The sequence below is a fragment of the Papio anubis genome, chromosome 16 (genome assembly GCF_008728515.1).
Source record: "Papio anubis isolate 15944 chromosome 16, Panubis1.0, whole genome shotgun sequence".
Classification (NCBI taxonomy): Eukaryota; Metazoa; Chordata; class Mammalia; order Primates; family Cercopithecidae; genus Papio; species Papio anubis.
This window is the reverse complement of record NC_044991.1, coordinates 26963499-26986215: the sequence shown is the minus strand read 5'-3', so window position 1 is coordinate 26986215 and position 22717 is coordinate 26963499. Positions and strand designations below refer to the sequence as shown.

The following is a 22717-nucleotide window of genomic DNA, read 5'->3' as shown; positions in this document are numbered from 1 at the left end:
TGCCCGTATTTCCCCACCTCTAGGGTATCTGCCTCATTGAGTTTTTATGAGGGTTGAGTAAATCCAGTGAAGCATGTAGAATGATTCCTGGTGTAAGTGCTTGTTAAAGGCCAGCTATCGTTATTACTTAATCTTCACAGCTACTCTGCCCAGTAGCTGGGTTTTACAAATGTGGAAACTGAGGCTTAGTGAGGTCTTGATGGCTCAAAGCCATCCAAGTAAGTGAAGCATTCAAACCAGAATTGGAGTCCGTGGTTTGCCGATACCTAATGATCCTGTTGGCAGCACATTTTAGCAAATGCCGTTTGAGTGAAAGACCATGAGCTTGGCAAGTCTGTGTAGACATGCCATGGAGTTTTGAATATAATCAGAAGGATTGGGGACACTGGTTACAGCAGAGAGGGGCAGTCAGAGCAAGACCTGGTACAGCATGGGGACTATGGTAGTGGTGAGTGAGTTAATCCTTGAGTTGACTGTAGATGTTGACTGGAGGTTTGGGAATTGGTCCCAACCTGAAATTAATTTAGGAAGGTGTATATTTCTTTAGGAGGAAAGGCGTTTGTTTTCAAGTACTCAAACATGCAGATGATGTGCATTAAGGAAGCAGATAAGCTCCATGGGTGTTTACTGGACTGCACAGTCCTTCAGTTGAGCAGAGTCTCCTACAGTGCTAGGCATGCAGACACTTGCAGACATGACTCAAGCACACAAAAAACCTTGATGGTTTTTGCTGCCGATGACATAGAATACTGAGTTCTAACTGTCAGGAGAAAGCATCTATTCCTTCTCTCACTCAAGGTATTTCTTTGTATTTCTGATTATATAGCTTGTCAAGATTCTTTGGTTACTGGTTACAGTGCCTTGGAATTAGGGGTATGGAACTTGTGACCTCCTCTTCTCCTGTTAGTAGGAAGTGGGTGAGGACCCAGAGAGGGAAAATTAGATTATTCTATATTTACTGAGCTTTGGTTATGGACCAGTTGGAGGGCATGTTGGTCTTCCCTCTCAGGCCATGGTGGAATGCCGGGTGGGCCCAGCATCCAACAGTTGCTAGGCAGGAGCCTTTTACCTAAGGGCATGGTCATGTGTCAGCCTTTTAGTTGTAGGTGTGTGCATCTTTCTGTGCGCATTATATCACTTTCAGCCTTATATCACTTTCAGCCTTATATCACTTTCAGCCTCACAAGGTTGTTTTAGCACCCTCCTTGCTTATAATAGTAAAAACATGCTCATTGTAAGCAACTGAAAAATACGGAAAATATATAGAACAGTTTCTTTTTACACTCATATTGCATCGGCATACTTAATGTTAATTACATAATTACAGTTTTGCAGAAGATTGGCATAAATAGGTCCTGGACCACAGCTGACTCCTAAGAAGCATTCAGCCTGACTGGTGGGTGTCCTGGAGGGACTTGCTGGGGCAAGCCTTTCAGGATGAATGGAGAGTGGTGTTGAATGTAGGTAGTCTGTTAGGTGGAGATTAGTTAAGAGCATCCACTGTTATGTGCATGTGCATGTGTATTGCTGACTGTTTAGTCTGAAGTAGACTCACTCAGTCTCTGTAAATTTGTTCCCACTATTGTTTGAAGAGTTCTGTACCTGGAGGGACAGAGGTACCTGGGATCCAGCCCTGGTCAGCTGGTTCTTGGAGGCCTTTTTGTATGATAAGTCAGATGATGGTAGAAGATAACTGAATGGGGCTTCATTTGAGCTTCTCAGTCTTAAAGAAGTTCCTTAAGACCTCTGAGGTAGGTAGATTCTTGGATTAGTCAAGGGATGCTTCCTGAGGGTGGCATGTCTTCGGGTCTTACCTGTTCAGAACATGAAGAGCAATGTGTGGAAGCCACCTGTCCCAGGAAAGAGCTTCTTGGTGCCCCTGAGTTTTTTCTGTTAGAAAATGTTTTAGTCTTTGTCCTGTGGTTGGAGCAATAGTTTTCTAATCAGCAGTTTCTTAGAATATAAGGTCATTAAAGCTGTAATGAAATAATTTTTCATATTAAACATGTTTGCAATTCTTACAGTCTTTCAGCACACTTTAACTCTTGATATTTAGGGTAGGAATTATTTTTCTTAATTACAGAGGTTAGACACTAATGTTTTAGTTAAATTAACAATTGTCTATGCTCATGTGATGTGTTATAGGGTTGGGAGCTTAGCCTGTTGATTCCTAATCCTGGAATGCCTGGGGTGAAGCTCTAGGCCTTTGCCCCCAGATAGCCTGCTCATACCTTGTCTTTTATCTTATACCTGGAGCTGCTGGCTGTGTCTACCTATGCTGTAAATGTTATTCTCTAGGCTTGAACCCTCAGGCATGGCAGTAGTGGTGAGGCAGCTTCTCTTTATCTCTATGGATGCCCAGACTGTCTGCAAACTATTAATACCTCAAGGTGGTCTGTTCTTCCCAGAGTGCTTGGAGTAGGAGTGGTCTTATAAGAACACATGGTGCAGTGCCTTCATTTTCCAGCGGTGGACAACACTAGACTGGCTCAAGGGCCTGCAGCAGAGGCCAGCCTGGAAGGCAAGTATCCTGCTGGCTGCTTGCTAAGGCTACAAGGCCTAGTTATCACTTCTGTTTCTGTTTTGTTCACAGGCAGTTTCATCCGGTGATGAGAAAGAGGGGTTGAAACACCCTGGGCTGATACTGAAATATTCCACATATAAGAACTTGGCCCAGCTGGCAGCCCAGCGGGAGGATCTGGAGACAGCCATGGAGTTCTACTTAGAGGTGTGGTTTTGGCAGTGCTTAGCTCCCTTGGTGTTTTGAAAGCTCTTGGTGGAGGGGATGAGGTTGGGGTCTTGTGGGCCAAAAAGAAGAGTTTGTAGTGGTGGATCACCAAGCTATAGTACCCAAGGCTCTAGGGTAGGTCCATAGGTGATAACAATTAGTACTGACCAGGCCTGGAGAGCAGGGGCTGGGGCAGAGCACGTGCTTGGATGCAGAGGACTGCGTGTGAATTCTTCCTTTGCTGCTCAGTGCATGTGTGGCTGTGAGTGAGTGATTCAGTCTCTTGGTGTCTGTAGGTCTACACCAATATAGTGGGAATAATAAAAAAGAGCGTAGTTGTGAAAGTTAAGTGAGTTGGTATGCATAATAGTATGAAAACCAAAGTCTGAAACTGAGCATTCAATATGTTAATACTTCCAGCTATAGTAGTATTGCTGTTATTTCATGTTACTATCAGTCTGTCTGTGGGCACCTCTAAAGCACCAGACACTACGCTATTTGCTTCCTATGTGTACACTAATCCTCATGCTATCTTGCAAGGAAGGGGTCTTTATCCTCACTTTAGTGATGAGGAAATGGAGGCTCAGGATCATTCTGCTAATCAGTGTTGCAGCAGGGATGTGAACCGAGGTTTGTCTTCAAAGTACATGAATTTTCTTGAATCCCATAAGACTCTCATTTTTTCAAGTTTTTTTGAAGACAGGGTCTCAGTCTGTTGCCCATGCTGGAGTGCAGTGGCACAATCAGGGCTCACTGCAGCCTCGACCTCCTAGGCTCAAGCGATCCTCCGACCTCATGCCCCCAAGTAGCTGGGACTATAGACATGCATCACCACACCCAGCTAATTTTTTGTATTTTTAATAGAAATGGAGTTTCGCCATGTTACCCAGGCTGCTCTCGAACTCTTGAACTCAAGCATTCTGCCCACCTCAGCCTCCCAAAGTGGGATTACAGGTGTGAGCCACCATGCCTGGCCCATATTTTCTTTTCTTCTCCTTTTACTTCTTTTACCTATTAAATATGTAAGGAATATAGATATTCAGATTGGCAAAATATATCAAGAAAATGGGGAGACTGAGGCAGGAGATCACTTGAGGCTAGGAGTTTGAGACAAGCCTGGGCAACATACTAAGGCCATGTCTGTACAAAAAAAATTGCAAATTAGCTGGGTGTGGTGATGTGCCACTGTAGCCTCGGCTACTCAGGAAGCTGAGGCGAGAGGATTGCTTGAGCCCAGAAGTTTGAGGATGCAGTGAGTTATAATCACACTACTGCACTCTTGCCTGGGAAGTAGAGTGAGACTCAGTCTCAAAAAAGAAATTTTTTTTTAAAAAGTTCTAAGTTAAATAACTTGGTCCCTGTAACTTTTTATGTGTCATTATTGCTCTAGATCTTGGAAACGTGTGACTCCAGGAAAGATGAGCTGGCATTGCTTGTCAGTTATAAGATAGTCATGGCACTTTTGCCATTTCCCTGGGTAGTTCGAGTGGCTGTGCCAGTGCTGTGCTCCTCCCATCCCCGGGGTGCCTGCTCAAGGAGAGATCTGACTCTGTGTGTGTGTGTGTGTGTGTGTGTGTGTTTGTGTTTGCCCTCTGCTTGTGTTGCTTCCAGGCAGTGATGCTGGACTCCACAGACGTCAACCTGTGGTATAAGATTGGACATGTGGCCCTGAGGCTCATCCGGATACCCCTGGCTCGCCATGCTTTTGAGGAAGGGCTGCGGTGCAATCCTGACCACTGGCCTTGCTTGGATAACCTAATCACTGTCCTGTACACCCTCAGTGATTACACAAGTGAGTCATGCTTTAATGCTTTCTTCCATGTGCCAGTGGTTTTTGGAACAGCAGAGGAAAGGTAATTTGGATAAACTGAAAGCCAAAGTTAACACTGAAGGGCTTTGCCAGACTGTCAGGGAGAATGGAAATGTTCTTAGATTTCTGCTTTATTCTGCATCTCTTTCTTGATTTGTTAAATGCCTTGTAGTAATAAAGTAGCATGTTTTCTGAATGATTTTACTTTTGGCTGTCTAATTTTATTTTTTATTTTTTTGCTTTGCAAGGTTTTGTTTGTTTGACAGAAGAAATGGCTATCTTATTTCCTCCCTGCACTGTCCCATTTTGTGTGTCTTAGTCTGTTTGGGCTGCCATTAAAAAAATACCATAGATTGGGTGGCTTAAAGAAATTGGCTGGGTATGTTGCCTCACGCCTGTAATCCCAGCACTTTAGGAGGCCAAGGCAGGCAGATCACTTGAGCCCAGGAGTTTGAGACCAGCCTGGGGAACATGGTGAAACCCCATCTCTTCAAAAAATACAGAAATTAACCGGGCTTGATGGTGCATGACTGTCATCCCAGCTACTCGGGAGGCTGAGGTGGGAGGATTGCTTCAGTCTGGGAGGTCGAGGCTGCAGTGAGTCGAGGTTGTGCAACCACACTCCTGTCTGGGTGACACAGTGAGACCCTGTCTCAAAAACAAAACGAAACAAAAATAAATATTATCTAAATCAAATGTGGGTAAGACTTGAGGTACAATTCATGCTGAGACAAAATTCCTCTACAGTTGTAAACTTGTGAATACAGATAAATTATGTGCTTCCAAAATACAATGGTGGAACAGATACAGGATAAATATTTCCATTCCAACAGGGAAAAATAGGAAAGCAGGAAAGGGTGATGGGTCCCAAAACTTAGCAAACTTAGCAAGGCAAATTTGAGGTCCTAAGGCTCAGGAATAATTCTCTTTGCTCCGCCCTTGATGCTCTGCCCTTGATGCCCACTGAGGTGGCAACATCACCCTCATAGCACGTAGGTAGAGGGACAAGCCCCACCCTTTTGGCTTGGCAAGATGCTATGTTGAGACATCCTGGCCTATGCAAACTGGCGAAGTGGCCCCACCCTTTAAGGAACTAGCCCTAGCCTCTTGGTTTGTGGTGGGAGTGGCAGCTCAGATGATCTTTGAATCACCTTTGAGGTTCTTCTTCCTTTTCCTTGAAGGATAACATATATTCTTGATGTCCTTTCATTCTTTCTCATTTTTTTGTTCCCATTAGTCCCCACTAGCAGTGTTTCTGCCGGTATAATCCCACCTTTCTGGCTTCTGCTGAGGTACCTGATTAAATCTGTGGTTCATACCCCCACTGATCTTATAAGGAAATTGTTGGTCAGCCACACGCATAGTGTTCTCAGAACAAACTTTCTCAATTTTTGCAGTATGGATAGACAGAATTTTCTAAATCTTTAAGTTCTGGTTCCTTTTTGCTTAACAATGCCTTCTTATTTTCTCTATCTTAGCATTTTGGTATAAGCAGCCAGGAGGAACTGGGCTATGCCTTTAATACTTTGCTTAGAAGTCTCAGCAAAATAGCCAAAATTTCATTGCTTACAAGTTCTATCTTCCACAAAACACTAGAACATAGACATAATTCAGCCAAGTGCTTTGCTACTTTATAACAAGGATCATCTTTTCTTCATTGTCCAATAGCATGTTCTTTATTTCCATTTGAGATCTCAGCAGAATTGCCCTTGATGTTTATATTTCTATGAACGTTCTGTACATGATTATTTATTCTCTAGGAAGATGGAAGCTGTCTCTGTACTTCTTCTCTTCTCTTCTTTCTGAGCCTTCGTCAGAATCGCCTTTTTTTTTTTTTTTTTGAGACGGAGTCTCACTTTGTCGCCCAGGCTGGAGTTCGGTGGCATGATCTCAGCTCGTTGCAAGCTCCACCTCCCAGGTTCATGCCATTCTCCCACCTCAGCCTCCGGAGTAGCTGGCACTACAGGCACCCACCGCCAAGCCTGGCTAATTTTTTGTTTTTGTATTTTTAGTAGAGATGGGGTTTCACCATATTAGCCAGGATGTTCTCAGCCTCCTGACCTCATGATCTACCCGCCTTGGCCTTCCAAAGTGCTGGGAGGCTGTGAGCCACTGCGCCTGGCCCAGAATCACCTTTAACAATCCTTACATACCAATATTCACTTTTTCCAGTGTACTCCTCAAAAGTCTTTAAGCCTATCCCCAGTTCTAAAGCTCTTTCCAACACCAGACGTGGTAGCTCATGCGTGTAGTCCCAACACTCTAGGGGGCTGAGATGGGAGGATTGCTTGAGCCTAGAAGTTCAAGAACAGCCTGGGCAAGATAGTGAAACCCCATTTAAAAATATGTTTTTTTAAATTAGCTGGGCGGGGTGGTGCACACCTGTAGTCCCAGCTACTTGGAAGGATCACCTGAACCCAGGAGTTAGAGGTTACAATGAGCCGTGATTGTGCCACTGCACTCCAGCCTAGGCTACAGAGCAAAACCCTGTCTCTAAAGAAAATTTAAAAAATAATTGTTTCCACATTTTTAGATATTTGTTATGACAGCAGCCCACTTGTTGGTACCACTTTCTGTCTTAGTTCATGCTGCTATAACAAAATATGATAGATTGGGTAGCTTAAACGAGAATTTATTTCTCTCAGCTCTGGAGGCTGGAGAGTCTTTTTTTTTCTCTTCCTTTTAAAAAGACAAATAGGAATAGGATAGAATGTGTTGAGATAGATGAGGCCTTGCTCAACCTTCTCACCTCCAGTTCTTGTTCTCCATAACCACTTTTTAAATCTTTTTAATTGAGGCAAAACATACATACAATAAGGTGCATAAATCTGAGAACTGTCAGTTTGTATACGTGAAAACATGTCAAGATACAGCTCATGTGCAGCGCCGCAGGAGGCAGGTTACTTTGGGTCCCTTCCACTTTTTACAACCTTCTAAGGCAACCTTGATTTCTCCTTTTTGTCACCAAAGATGAACTTTGCCTGTTGTTGAACTTTCTCTAGGTAGAGTCAGTTCCTTTTAAGGAAAGTGTGTGCTTTCCTTAGCCTGGCCCCTTCTGCTTGTCATCCTGCCTGTGAGCGCACCCATGTGGGGCACAGCAGTCACTACTCTTCTTATTTTTGTGTAGTCTATTATGTGCGTTTGTACAATGTAGCCATTCTGTACGTGGGCATTTGGGTTATTTCCAGATTTGGGTTCTTAGTCATAACCTGCTATGAACATTCTTGTATATGTCTTTCAGTGAACATATGCACTCATTCTGTAGGTTGCCCCTCATTTCACTCCCACCAGCAGAATATGATAGTTCTACAAGGCCATGTTTTGACTCTAGCAGTTTCTTCTTCTGGAGGCTTTTAGTCTCTTCTTGGATGCTCCTCCTACAGTTTGGGACCATCTTTGGGGTTCAGCCTTCCTTCCCTACCAACTTCTTTAGTTCTTTGTACCCCTCTCTCATTGTAGGAGAAGTTATGCTTGGTAAACTCAAGTCTTTGTGGGAAGATTTGGGTTGGAGCATTGTATTAGGGTTCTCCAGAGAAACAGAACTAGTAGGATGTATATAAGTATATAGAAAGAAATTTATTATAAGGAATTGGCTCATGTGGTATTGGTAGCTGACAAGTTCCAAGATTTAGAGGGTGAGTCAGCAAGCTGCAGACCCAGGAGTGATGGTATATAGTTCCAGTCCAAGTCCAAAGGCCTGAGAACCAGGAGAATTGATGGTACAGTTTCAGTCTATAGGCTGGCAGGCCCAGGAAGAGCTGATGTTTTGGTTTTAGTGAGAAGGTAGGGGGGAAAAACCCAATGTCCCAGTTCAAAGGCAGTCAGGCAGAAAAATTCTCTTACTCGGGGGAAGATCAGCCTTTTTGTTCTGTTTAGGCCTTCAACTGATTGGATGAAGCCCTCCAATATTAGGGAGGGCAATCTGCTTTACTCAGTCTACTGATTTAAATGTTAATTTCATGCAAAGACACCCTCACAGACACACCAAAAATAATATTTGGTCAAAGTCTGGGTATGCTGTAGCCCAGTCAAATAGACACATACAATTAATCATAACAGGGACTGAACTGATACATATACCTGTGAGAGCCCTGATAGATTTGACAGTCATTTAACAAAAAAATTAAAGCAGCATGTTAAATTGACTCTCAGGGCATTTTATACATTTGATATGAGTAGGGAGGAATGCTGCTGGGTTAAGGCCTGCTGATTGCCTCTTGTTCTAAGATTTCCCAGGCCTCCCCTCTGCAGGACTGTAGGGTGGCTAGTGAGTTTAACTTGCTACAGCTAATGTGCCTACTGAGAACCAGCATCATCTAAGTGCTCAGTGCCTTCTGGGTTTTCTCTCTGGAAGTCATTGATGGCCACCCTTCAAGTTTCATGTGGTCTCAGAGAAACCATGTCCCTTATTTGGCTGATGCAGGCACCTTTGGACCATCTGTTGAGCAGCTTGAACTGTGCTGGGATTGTACAGACCTCTCCTTGCTCACAGACTGCACAGCCTTTGTGCACCTTGGGGCGTGAGGCCCTGCTGAGCATTGTGGCCAGTCTCTGCTCTCTCCTGCCAAGCACATTAGGAGTGCATCACTTCCTTCTCTCCCAAGGCTTCCATGTGCAGATTTCTACTTGTGCTCTGGTTTTCCTCCCTGTGTTGCTTCTCACTCTTAGGTGCTTCATTTTCTAGTTATTCTTGGTAGGAGTGACTTGCAGTCCACCTGCACCAAACTGAGAAGCTGGGCAGGGCATGATAGTGGTCCCAGTGTCTGGGCAGAGCTGGCACCCTGCTGCAGTATGCTGTTTCTCTGTGTGTTCACTGGTGAGACCTGGACTGTTCCCAATTACAAGTACTGAAAGCTTTCATAATTTATATCATAGTTCTGCTTTGTGAATCCATGCCATCCCATTTTTTCTGTGTGTTTACCTGTTAGTGTCTCCATTCCTGGAGGAGCTGGAGTTGGCACAGGCTTTCCAGATTAATGCCTTGAGGAGGCTTATTATTACGTTGACATGAATGATGTACATGTCTTAAATTGCGGCCGGGCGCGGTGGCTCAAGCCTGTAATCCCAGCACTTTGGGAGGCCGAGACGGGCGGATCACGAGGTCAGGAGATCGAGACCATCCTGGCTAACACGGTGAAACCTCGTCTCTACTAAAAAATACAAAAAACTAGCCGGGCGAGGTGGCGGGCGCCTGTAGTCCCAGCTACTCGGGAGGCTGAGGCAGGAGACCCGGGAGACGGAGCTTGCAGTCAGTGGAGATCGCGCCACTGCACTCCAGCCTGGGCGACAGAGCGAGACTCCGTCTCAAAAAAAAAAAAAAAAAAAAAAAGTAGGTAGTAGCTTTAATAGTGGGTTTTTTTTTTTTTTTTTTTTTTTAAAAAGGAGGAAAATTGGAAAATACAGGTAAGCAAAATTCAATCAGTTTTATGTGTATAGTGGAATCACACTATGTGACCTCTTTTGTCTCCTGCTTCTTCCCAGTACTGTATCTTGGCCTTCTTTCTGGTCAGTAAGCACACTCCTCGACCATCTGTGTAGTGGCTGCTTGGCAACCCATTGTGTGAATTGGACATAATTTATTTAACCAGGTGCCATGGTGGGACAGAGTGGTTTCGAGATTTTTTTTTTCCTTGAGACAGGGTCTTACTCTGTTACCCAGGCTAGAGTACGATGGTACTATCACAGCTCACTGTAGCTTCGACCTCCTGGGCTCCAGCGATTCTCACTGAAGTGATTCTCAAGCATCAGCCTCCTGAGTAGCTGAGACTACAGGTGTACACCAACAACCCTGACTAATTTTTGTATTTTTTGTAGAGATGGGGTTTCATCATGGTGCCCAGGCTAGTTTCCAACTCCTGGGCTCAAGCGACCTGCCCAACTTGGCCTCTAGAGTGCTGGGATTGTAGGCGTGAGCCCTGTGCCTGGCTATTTCCAGATTTTTTGAAGGCTGTTTTCCAATTAGCCAATACATAATCACTGTGAGCCCTGTTGGATTTTTGCAGTAGTTCCTAGAGGTGGGATTCCTGGGTCGAGGATCTGTGTGTAATTGCCTGTGGTCCTCCAAAAAGATCCTATGGTCTGTCCTCTGCCAGAGTCTTTGGTTCTACTCACCTTGCAGTGCCCAGTCTACTCTGGGTCTTATTACTAACCTGACTGAATTAGTTCAAGTGGTATCTCATTATTGTTTACTAGGCATTTCTTTGATTCTAGGAGTGGGAATATTTTCCTGATGTTAACTGGCAAGGCCAGAGCTTCTGAGTATGGTCCCCGAAGTCATAAACTGTTTCTTTCCCCGCCAGCATGTCTGTACTTCATCTGCAAAGCTTTGGAGAAGGATTGCCGGTACAGCAAAGGACTGGTCCTCAAGGAGAAGATTTTTGAGGAGCAGCCTTGTCTCCGGAAGGACTCTCTCAGAATGTTCCTCAAATGGTAAGTCCTTCTTCTTCCCATGCCATGTGTGCACGCTCTCCTGTGTGGCTGGTGAAGGTCAGGAGCACGTCACGTTTTCCCCTCAGGTCCATGGATGGAGCCCCTGTGCTCTGGGGCTTCATGCCCTGCTGCAGCCCCTCATCTAGTGAACTGACTTTGGGCTGCCTTGTTTATCACCCACCTGTACCTAATCTTGGCAAGGCCTCCTCAGGCTGCCTGCTGCCCACCTCTCCTGCTGCCCTGCCAGCTTTCAGTGTTCGCTAGCTCTCCTCTGGATGCTTGGGGCAGCCTGCTGCCCAGCTTGCCTCCTGCCTTTCCCCTCCCAGGATTTTATTCCTAGTGCTGCCCAAGATCAGTGTCCCAAACATGCTTCTGATCATGTACCACCCCTGCCTTGCCTCTAGGACACAACCCGTGCTCAGTTGCTTTACCAAAGAGGTTCTTTGCAGCCTGACCCCATAGTTCTCCCACCTCACCTCCTGCTTTTTCCCTCCCAGACTCCTTTTGTTAAGGCTGCGCCAACTCCCTTGCAGTTTCCAGGCGTGGTTCCATTGTGTGGCATCCTATCTTCTCACCCTGGCTCCCACTGCGCTCTAAACTGTCATGCCATCTTCCCACCTCTCCACCTGTCCTGCCATTGCCCCTCCTTTGCCAGGTGTCCTCCCACAGGCACACTTCTGAGGTGACCCAACAATACCTGCTCCTCTTGCCCAGACTGTCCTAATGCCTGCCAGCAGGGCTACACCTCAGAGCTGCTCGCTTTTGAACTTATCTGTTTCTCAGGTCACCTCTCTGTTGCTTTCTGAGCTCTAGCTGCCCTTCCCCCGAGCCCTCCAGCCCAGCCAACTCCTCCTGCCCTCTGGTCTTCCTTGGCCCTGGAACACACCTGTAGGGGTTGATTAGTAGTGATTTATCTTGGCGTCTATCCCCTGTGAGCCTGTCCTTCTCCTGAGGGAACTGCCTGTTGGCAGAGATAGGAACTGAGAGAACATCTGTCATGAGGGAGCTAACCTTCGTGAGGGAGACAGATGAGAAGCACATGAAACAGATAAATTCCTGAGTAGTTCTGCAATGTAACCCTGCTGGGAAGCACCAGGACAGTGGGCAGGAGGGCAGGTGATGCTGGGTCGCCTCAGAAGTGTGTCTGTGGGAGGACACCTAGGGCCTCCCAGCCCCTGCCCTTTATGTATTTTTGGGTCATGATACACTTTGGTGAGCTTCACTTGTCCGAGGACTTTTTGTTGGCATGGGCAGTATAGGATAGTTAAATTCTTTAAAGATTTTCTAATAATAATTGAGAGAAAGATTTTATTTTTCTGTGGCTTTTCAGATATTATTATGATACTGGTAATACATATGAAAACCCTTTCTCTGCCCAGTTTTGAATTGTCAAAGGAACAAAGAATATTAGTCATTTCTAGCGTATGTGGGTATTAAGAAGGCTATTTACTGCCCTCCCCAGGCCAGACTTAAGTGGTTATTTTATTCATAGGAAGAAACAATACACATTAAAAGGTATTAACCTAAATGCATTTTTGTGTGTAAAATTTCAGCCTCGGTTCTAGTTTGTAACATCGTAATTTCTCCCTGTCTCACATGCTTTTAGTGACATGTCGATTCATGATGTTTCGGTGAGTGCAGCTGAGACGAAGGCGATTGTAGATGAGGCCTTGGGGCTGCGAAAAAAGAGGCAAGCACTGATTGTGCGGGAGAAGGAGCCGGACCTGAAACTTGTACAACCCATTCCTTTCTTGACGTAGGTTGTCTAGCGTCTCTGGGAGTGCTGGGTCGGCCAGTAGGCCCTGGTGTGGGATACTGCCCTGCACAGGAGGGAGAGACCTTGAGGCTTGATCCTGGGTTGGTGGTATGGATGGAGGCTGGGTGCATAGTGGCCAAATGGTTGGAGGTACATGCTTGCTTCATTACTAAGAAGCAGGTCAGCTCTCTCTCAAGTACATCCAGTCTCAGTCCCTTTTTGCTGTTGCTGTTCTTGACCCTAGCCACCTGCCACATTCCTGTAAGGCCTTTCTCAGCCTGTCCCATCTAGGAGGGGAATGGAAACTAACATTTGCCAAGCACTTGCCAGGAGGGAACTGATGCTCAGAGCAGTTAAATGGGGAGCCCAAAGACAATCCCAGGTCTGGGCTTCCCTGCTCTCAAGTCCATGTTTTCCCTGTAGGGCCATGTGGGGAGCCCTGCAAGATGGGCCTCAATATAGTCCTTGCCAGCCCCATGATGTGAGAGTCTCTCTCTCTCCAGGAAGGGCAAATTGGTATTGGCAGGTTCCCTGGAGTTGGGGTAGTTTAGTCCCTTAGCTAGCTCTGGAATTCAATTTCTGTATTTAAAATTCTGACATTGAATCGTTAAGTTTAGCATGACTTAGCAGTAGCATTCCATTTCTACTCCCCACCCACTACCTCCACCCCATCTGCTTACTCTGAGGGAGCTCTGGCCTGGATCAGACTGACCTGACCTGGGTCCAATCCTGGCACTCCTAATGCTATGAATTGGATGACTCTGGGGACATTAGGAGCCACTCCCTAGCAATGGGGAGAGCAACATCTCTCTCGTAGGGTTGTCATGATAATGACATAAAATGTGTAGGGCTAGCACAGAGGCAGCACATAGCACCCACTCAGGAAGGGCTGGCTCTGATGCGTATTATTATGACTGGCTGTGAGTTTCAGCATGTGGAATTTCCCAGAAATATTTCCATACCCGAGCACCGAGATGGCCAGGAAGAAAGGGCTGTTCTTCAGGCTGCTCTAGGACTCCTGTCTGGTGCAATTTCTTGTATTTTGTCAGCTGGATTAGGGTCTTTCTCCCATCTGAGTGTGTGCTCCCCAACTACAGGGTTGGGGTTTTGGAAGGGCCCTGGGGTGCCTCCCTGTTACAGTGAAGGAGGAAAAGGCCTGAGAACACTACAAGCGATTGTGGCTATGTGACTGGAGAACAGAGGGCTGGGAACTGGCACTGTGGCCACCCTCCATGGTGTAGTGGGAGGGCTAAGTGGAAGCAGGAGGGAGTTACACTTAGTAGTTAAATTTGGGATTTGGTCATTAAAGGAAGAGTGTAGATTTCCTCTCTGGTAGCAGAGGACATGATGCTTTTATAGTAATCTCCATCTATTCTAGGGGTCAGCAAAACTTTTCCTTTAAAGAGCCAGATAGTAAACATACTAGCCTTTGTCAGCCATGTACAATTTATGTTGTATATTCTTTTCTTCTTTTTCTTTTCTTTTTTTTTTTACAACAATTTTTAAAAAATGTGAAAACCAGCTGGGCATGGTGACTCGTGCCTATAATCCCAGTACTTTGGGAGGCTGAGGCCGGAGGATCAAGAGTTCAAGTCCAGCCTGGGCAACATAGTATGAGTCAAGAGTTCAAGACCAGCCTGGGCAACATAGTGAGACCTCATCTCTACAAAAAATAAACAAAATTAGCCAGATATGGTGGCACATACCTGTAGTTCCAGCTACTTGGGAGACTGAAAGGGGAGGATTGCTTGAACCTGGGAAGTCAAGGCTGCAGTGAGCTGTGATGGCACCACTGCACTCCAGCCTGGGTGACAGAGCAAGACCACCGTCTCAAAAAAAAAAAAAAGAAAAAACAAAATGTGCTGCAGGGCACAGTTTACCACCCCTGGTTTCCTCAGTGCCTAGTAGGCATGAGCAAGAGCAAGGCACGAGTAAGGGAAATGGTGTATTTAAGGCATTTGACACAACCCAGCCAGTGAGCACATTCTTCCTGTCTAAATGTAACATTAACTGAAGGCAGGAAAAAGAAGAAATTCCTTGTAGCCCTGGGAGCCTCCATTGTTTAGATTCTGGATTTTGAAGCACTGTCCTTTTTTTTCCTTTTTCTTTCTTTTTTTTTTTGTTTTTTTTTGTTTTTTTTTTGAGATGGAGTCTCGCTCTGTTGCCCAGGCTGGAGTGCAGTGGCGTGATCTTGGCTCACTGCAAGGTCTGCCTCCCGGGTTCACGGCATTCTCCTGCCTCAGCCTCCCGTGTAACTGGGACTACAGGCGCCCACCATCACGCCCAGCTAATTTTTTTAATTTTTAGTAGAGACGGGGTCTCATGGTGTTAGCCAGGATGGTCTCGATCTCCTGACCTTGTGATCCGCCCACCTTGGCCTCCTAAAGTGCTGGGATTACAGGTGTGAGCCACTGCGCCCGGCGAGCACTGTCCTTTTTTTTTCTTGAGACAGGGTCTCGCTCTGTTGCCCAGGCTGGAGTGCAGTGGTGCAATCTTGGCTCACTGCAACTTCTGCCTCCCAGGTTCAAGCAATTCTCCTGCCTCAGCCTCCCAAGTAATCGGAATTACAGATATGTGCCACCACGCCTGGCTAATTTTTGGTATTTCTAGTAGAAACGGGATTTCACCATGTTGGTCAGGCTGGTCTCGAACTCTTGACCTTAGGTGATCTACCCGCCTCGGCCTCTCAAAATGTTGGGAGTACAGGCATGAACCACCGTGCCAGCCTGAAGCACTATTATTTTATTCCTTTCTCAACACTTCCTGGATGCTGGCTCTGTGCAGAGGATTGCGCTCTGTGCTAGGGGCGCAGTGTGGCAGGGCCTGGTTCCTTGCTACAAGTGATCCCGGGGGTTGTCAGTTACCCAGAGAAAGGAGCACATGCCTCAAGCTGATAAGGGCTGTGAGGAGAGAAGCACAGTGCTGGAGGGCCTCTGAACAAGGTTCCTGCTGCTCTAGGGGTTGGGGAAGGCTGGGTGGTGGAGCTGCGGTCTGACCGAGGCACAGGCATTGGCTAGGCAGAGGACTATGCTGTGGGAGAGTACGTTGCATCTGGGCAGAGGGAAGCCAGCCCAAAGGCCCAGTGGGATGTGAGAGTGTGATTTTGTTTAAGGAACTGAAAGAGAGCTAACGTAGCAGGAGTGCAGGAGGTGGTGTGAGACGAGGCTGTGCAGCACCATGAGGCCAGGCTGAGCAGTTGGTCTTTAGCCTGAGGCATTAGAAGCAATTAAGGGATGGATAAATGGATACATGGTAGCATACCACACAGCATAGTAGACAACACACAACCTTGAACCCAACACAGAACACACAACACAGAATGTGAAATACAAAACACAATATAACACACCATACCATACCCCAACAAAACACACAACAGTCTCCTGTTGCCATCCAGCAGGCTCCAGCCCGTTTGGTAAATCCACTGAGATGCTGCTCCCAACGGGCCCTGCCCATGGTCCAAATTCTTATAGACCATGTCCCTGTTGGCAGTCCCCAACAGGCTCTCCGCATGAAACAGATTAGTGGCAGCAGAGAAGTTCCACAAGTGTTTTAAAGACTTGACCTTCCTGGGGAGGAGTTTTTGAAGTGAGTCAATGGATTTCATACATGCCTTGTTGAGTCTGAAAGTGCCTCAGGCCAAGATGCTTATGGGGCTTCTGCTGCAGTGAGGTGCAGGTGGATGCCAGGTCCCTGGTCCAGCTTTGGCGGCTGCACCTTCAGTTCAGCCGTGTTAGACTCAAGATTTCATCAGTTATGGCAGTGGTGAAACCTTGATCACCTCCCCCACCCCCATGGAGGTGGTAACTCCAGGAGCAGCTCTGCTGCCTCTGTGCAGGCAGGCCATTTTTCCCTATGCTTGGAGTATTCCTCTGACAGAGTGGTGATCAGGTGTTGTGGCCCTCTCCCTGTAGCTGGAAGTGCCTCGGAGAGAGCTTGCTGGCCATGTACAATCATCTCACCACCTGCGAGCCACCACGTCCCAGCCTTGGCAAGAGGATTGATTTGTCGGACTACCAGGACCCCAGCCAGCCTCTTGCATCCTCCGTGGTGGTAACACCAGTTAATGAGATCCAGCCAAGCACTGTCAGCACCAGCCCAGCTGTGGCTGTCGCTGAGCCTGTGGTCTCCTACACCTCTGTGGCTACAACCAGCTTCCCACTGCACAGTCCTGGTCTGTTGGAGACAGGTGCTCCTATGGGTAAGCAGGCCCCCTGAATTTGGCTTCTGGAGAGACCCCGTTTACTGAACCCAGCAGGAATGAGACTGTTGGGGAGCCCTGCCTCTTTAGAGAGAAGGGTCATGCCGACACTCATGACTCAAGTGGAAGTGGGAGCCCCCAGCCCTAGAGGAGCCTCTCAGCCTGCTCACAGTGCCACTGCCTGTCAGGGCCATTTCAGCTCTGAAGTTCCTGCAGTGAGGGGGAACGGGGGATCAGGATGCAGCTCCTGCTCCTTGATAGTTCCCCCAGGACCGTTTAGTGCCTTGGCTGCCACATTCTGGCATGAAGGTCGCTCTTACTCACTCGTAACATGGAAGCTGGCAAAGGTCCCCTCTGCTGGTCCTGCTCTCTTGCTGACGGTGTACCTCCTGAGTTCTTCGATCTTAGAAAACAAAGTCAGCAAAGTCACCAACCACCATATGTTTTATTGATTTTTATTATTGCTAGAGTTGTCAGAAGTTTTTGACAAAAGCTTCCGAGCCTTTTCTTGATTTCTATGTCACTGAAAAAAAGAAAATCTGGTAGATATAGAAGTTTCTGAATAAACATGCACGTGGTTGTCTCTTTTTTACTTAATCATACGTGACATTCTTCCGTTGCCATATAGTTCATACTGTTTTTTTGCTCTTATCATATTTTGCTCTTATCATAGTCCTCAGAGGGTCCTGAGTAGGGTCAGAGCCACTCACTTTCTCTGTTCTGGGTATATCAGGTGAGACCCCAAAGTTCAGCCGACCAGTGAGGGGATGGGAGGGTGAGGGTGTTGCTTGCTTTGTAACTGTGGAAAGTAATCTTGAAATCTGGCTTGTGGGTCCTGTGAAGTCAAGAAAGGTGTGAGAGTTAAGGGGTTTCAAATTAATTTTACTCGGGATTCTTTGTTGTTGAAGAAGAGATGGAACATTTTTTGAATGTCGAAGAGTTTAATGCTAGTAGATTTATAAAAGAGGGAGATTGATGTGTCTGTATGGTGCGTTTTTTTCACCCCTGCCACCGTGTAAGATTTTAATTTGCATTCTTTGTGAAGGTGATATTTCTGGGGGAGATAAGTCCAAGAAAGGGGTAAAACGAAAGAAGATTTCAGAAGAGAGTGGAGAAACAGCAAAACGGCGGTCTGCCCGTGTCCGAAACACCAAGTGCAAAAAAGAAGAGAAAGTAGACTTCCAGGAGCTTCTGATGAAGTTCTTGCCGTCCAGGTACTGTGTATTTTTTCTGATTGTCAGAAACAAACCCACAAACCTCCAGCATACACCATCAATAACATTTCTCATTCCATTGCAACCCTCTTTTCTGATCTCCTCCTTTGTGTTCCCATAACATCTGCGCAGATGTCTGAAGCACAAATCTCACTGGAGTGGGATCTTGGATTTTTCTCGCTTCTCCCCACCTCTGAAATTCCTGAAGGCAGGAGCTTTGACTTGTTCATCTTTTGAGAGCTAGAAGGAACATACTCATGTCCCTGTGTATTTACAAGACATCTAATTGTTGCTGGGAGGCAGAGGGGTGCTGTGCCCTGAAAATCCCATGCAGATGCAGATGCCCTGAAAACCTCATAGAGGGGAGCTTCCCTTCTGCTTTCAGGGAGTCCGTGTCTACTTGATTTGCTCCAGGCTCAGCAGGATTCCCTTGCATTCTGAGAAGGTAGAGGAGGAGCTTGTGAAGTATTCCTGGGTCTCACTCATTCTTAGTGCTTCTCAGGAGCCTAGGGGACAAGCAGGTACCAGGCTCCCCAGAGCTGGGAGGGACTTGGTCCCCAGTGCTTCTTACTTAGGTTTTTGCCAGTCCTTCTGCTTTTTGTCCTTGCCTGCTCACCTCCTTTAGAGGCTTTAGGGTCCTCAATTTCTGAGCCTTTCTGGAGTTTATGGTACCAGTGGATTGGTTTCTTAATACTCCGCTTCCTCCTCCCTTTGCTGAGTGGAGAGGCCTCTCTCGGCAGACACCATTCTTCATTTGCACTGGACCATCTGCCTTCTAACAGTTGTCTGGTACATTTTGTCTGCTGGGCCATCCTCGCCTATCTTCTGTCTTTGTGAGTTTATACCTTTTTTATTTCTTCATTGTTACTGGAATGGAGTTTGGGAGCTAACCATGTGTGTTCAATATGCCATCTTTAAACAGGAGTTAAACTAGCAGTGGTTCTTTCCCATGACAGTTTATTTCAGTGGAACTAACATCAAAGTGGTGAAGGTGAAGCCAGAAGCTTTAGGTGGATTGTAAATTTATTTTACAGCAAGATTCCTAATTTTCTTAATTTGTTATCTTTCTGAGGTGAAGGTGAAATGCTTAGAAATAATGATTGTTCTCAGTACTTGATGCAGGACCAAAGTGGGGCTACAGTGCCTTCTGATGAATTTTTCCTAAGGGATAATACCAGAAGAAAGTTTCCCTTTGGAAGAGCTGCAAGATTGATTGTTCTTTGGTTGATGGTGCCAAGAGATTTGAGTGACCCTATATTCCCCTTAGCCCTGCTTTTTACTCCAAGGTCTTGTTCCCCTGTCCCATTTACCTGGAATAGTTTTGACTTTCTTTTTTATCTTTATTTTAGTTGTTGGTTTCCTTTGTGGTTTAGTGTCTGCTCCTTTGTTTTTTATTTTTGTTAGAGATGGGGTCTTGCCCTGTCACCTAGGCTGGAGTACAGTGGCACAATCATAGCTCATTGTGGCCTTGAACTCCTGGGCTCAAGGGATCCTCCTGAATAGCTAGGACTACAGGTGCACGCCACTATGCCCAGCTAATTTTATTTATTGTTTTTTGTAGCGATGAAGCCTTGCTGTATTGCCCAGGCTGATCTTGAACTCCTGGCCTCAAGCCATCCTCCTGCCTCCACCTCCCAAAATGTTGAGATTACAGGCTTGAGCAACCACACTCAACTTAGTGTCTGCTTCTTTGAATGGTCAAGGCAAGAGCAACATGGTAGCTTGCCTGATGGAGTCGCCCTGGGAGTGTGTGCAATACGTGAATGAAGACATTCACAAGTGCCCTGAGTGTTTATGCTGCAGGGGTTCTGGGTTGAGGGAACATCACAAGGTTGCCTGAAATGGGTCCTTGGGAGGAGTGCCTGCCAGGAGAGGTGTCCCCAGTCCCAAGACTGGGCCCACCCACAGCTTTGTGAGGAGCTATGGAAGGACCAAGTTCAGATGGGCTTGATGTGTCCCCCAAACTCCCACCTATCTGTCTGCTTTCCACCTCACTTGTTGGGCTACCATGAGGCCCTAGAACACACAGGCACTCTTCCGGCCTGTGCCTTTGTACCTGTTCTTGTCCTGCATCTTTGCATTGCCAGCCCTTCTCCTCCTCCAGTGGCAGCATGAACATCATCCCCTCTCAAAGGCTTTGTCTGACCTTGCTCTCTAAAGCAGAGCCCTTTTGACCCAGAGTCTCAAGCACTCTGTTGTGAGGTGGTCCTTATTTGGGTTAGTTTTGTGTACCTGCTGATTGGCTGTGTCTCTTTAGAGGGTAAGCTTACTGCAGGCAGGATCTACCACATTTAGGGCTGCTGTATTCAGTGCCTAGCACAGTGCCTGGCACATAGCTGGTGCTCGGTAATCATCTGTTGATGAGATGAGTGAACAAGACAGGATACACACCAAATGCTAGCTCATAAAGCCCTGGAGAGAGGCAGAGCCTGCCAGAGGCCTGGGTTCTGGACCCCACCACCCACTTATTTTAGCTACCTTCTTCCTGGCTCAGATTTGGTTTCTCTGACAGGAAGAATTCAGATGCTTGTGTCAGAACATGTGTTGTGACTTTGTGATTTTGGCATGTTACATGCAGGTTAAGAAAGCTGGACCCTGAGGAGGAAGATGATTCCTTTAATAACTATGAAGTCCAGTCAGAAGCCAAACTGGAAAGCTTCCCAAGCATTGGGCCTCATAGACTGTCATTTGACTCAGCCACGTTCATGGAATCTGGTAGGAATTGAGCAGTGTGACCATTCAATTTGGGAATTCTTCTTCCCACTATCCTGTAACCTGCTTATGTTTTGTTCTGTGAGAATGGTTCTGGGGTGTTTTTTTGTGTGGCCAAGAGTCTGCCTGGATTAGTCTTGGACCTGAGCCCTGTGGTCAACTTGGAGGTCTTCTGAAATGTCTAGACTCATACTTGCTGTGCTTTCTTATGGCCAAATTCACAGGCTTCGCTTTGCAAATTGAATGTGTGTAGGCACACTTGTTGAGTGTGTATCAGTATATAACTGCTGAGTGAGATTAGTGCACATGGCAGCACTTGGAGGTCTGACCTTTTGATGTCCACCTTAGATATGGAGATTCAGAGAGGCTCAATCATAGCTGCTGAGGGCTGGAGCCAGGCATTGAACCCAGTAGCCTGATCTCAGCACCACAACGTGGTATCATGTCCACCTGGATCAGATGGTAGAGGGAGGGAACAGTCTTTACTGTCCCAAAGAAAATGGGAGATCCTGGCATGGAAGGTCCTCTTTGTTCAAGTCAGGTTGTTCTTGCTCCCTGGGCAGAAAAGCAGGACGTGCATGAGTTCCTGCTGGAGAACCTAACCAACGGGGGCATCCTGGAGCTGATGATGCGCTACCTGAAAGGCATGGGCCACAAGTTCTTGCTAAGGTGGCCTCCAGGCCTGGCGGAGGTCGTGCTCAGCGTCTACCACAGCTGGAGGAGGCACAGCACCAGCCTGCCCAACCCGCTGCTGAGGGACTGCAGCAACAAGCACATCAAGGTTGGGGGGAGCCTCTCAAGGGCTGGTATTGAACTGGGACCAGGGCATGGGGACAGGGATCTTACATGGGTGTGGGGCTGCTGTTGTGTTTGGCTGCATCTACTTGTGGGCCTGGAACCTGGGCTTTTTGTGGGTGTTGAAGCAGGAAGTCACTAAACCGGGTTTGTGCCTAGAAAGCTCCCTGATGGCTGAGTGGAGGATACACTTGCGGGTGACAGTGGGCTCAGGGGGCTGTCAGGAGGCTGCTGTCATGCCAGGTGAACAGTGGCTGAGATCCAATGGTAATAGTGGGATGCTGGATTGTGGTTGCAGAGCTGGACATGGGATGTGTGAGGGAATGGGAGTCATGAGAAGGGCTTCTCGGGTTGTGTACTGAGTCAGAGGAAGGCTTGCCAGAAAAAGCTGGAGGAAAGGGAAACATTTGGTTTGTTTGAGGTGGCAAGGACTGTGACTGAGGCTTTTGTTGTTGTTGTTTGAGACAGGGTCTTGCTCTGTTGCCCAGGCTGGAGTGCAGTGATGCAGTCACAGCTCACTGCAGCCTCAACCTCCTGGGCTCGGGTAATCCTCCCACCTCAACCTCCTGAGTAGCCGGGAGTACAGCCTTACACCACCACACCCGGTTATAGTCCCAGCTACTCGGGAGGCTGAGGCAGGAGAATGGTGTGAACCCGGGAGGCAGACCTTGCAGTGAGCCAAGATCACACCACTGTACACCAGCCTGGGTGAGAGTGTGAGACTCCGTCTCAAAAAATATATATATTTGTTTTGTTTTTTAGAGATGGGGGTCTCACTATGTTATGATGTTATGATGTCAAGACATAACAGGCCATAAATGGCCTGTGACTATTTTTAACAGATGATAAAACAGCAGAAGCTAAATAGGGTGCTTAGAGAAGCATTGGGGGCCGCCAGCAGTAGGGGCTGAGCCTCACTGAGCCTTGTCTTCCTGCTGCATTCCACACCCCAGCCTCCTCCACTTGGTGCCTCCTAGAGCTTAAGGGAACACAAGGTGCTCTGGCCCCGTACTCCTGTTGGAGATGGGACACTGAATGCTGAAGCAGGAGCACCAGAAACATTCAGGGATGC

General features: G+C 46.9%; 1 protein-coding gene across 15 annotated transcripts in view; it reads left to right on the top strand.

The window, feature by feature from the left end:
• Positions 1–22717, top strand: part of CABIN1 (calcineurin binding protein 1) — a 163164-nt gene that overhangs the window by 20215 nt on the left and 120232 nt on the right. For 14 of the 15 annotated variants that reach the window (XM_031656060.1, XM_031656051.1, XM_031656057.1 and 11 more), the window contains exons 5-12: positions 2594–2728; positions 4340–4520; positions 10838–10967; positions 12574–12723; positions 16638–16924; positions 17970–18138; positions 20717–20853; positions 21414–21631. In XM_031656060.1, coding sequence (XP_031511920.1) covers positions 2594–2728; positions 4340–4520; positions 10838–10967; positions 12574–12723; positions 16638–16924; positions 17970–18138; positions 20717–20853; positions 21414–21631 — 1407 coding nt within the window. The remainder of the gene's footprint in view (positions 1–2593; positions 2729–4339; positions 4521–10837; positions 10968–12573; positions 12724–16637; positions 16925–17969; positions 18139–20716; positions 20854–21413; positions 21632–22717) is intronic. The other variant, XM_031656053.1, reaches the window with a different exon arrangement.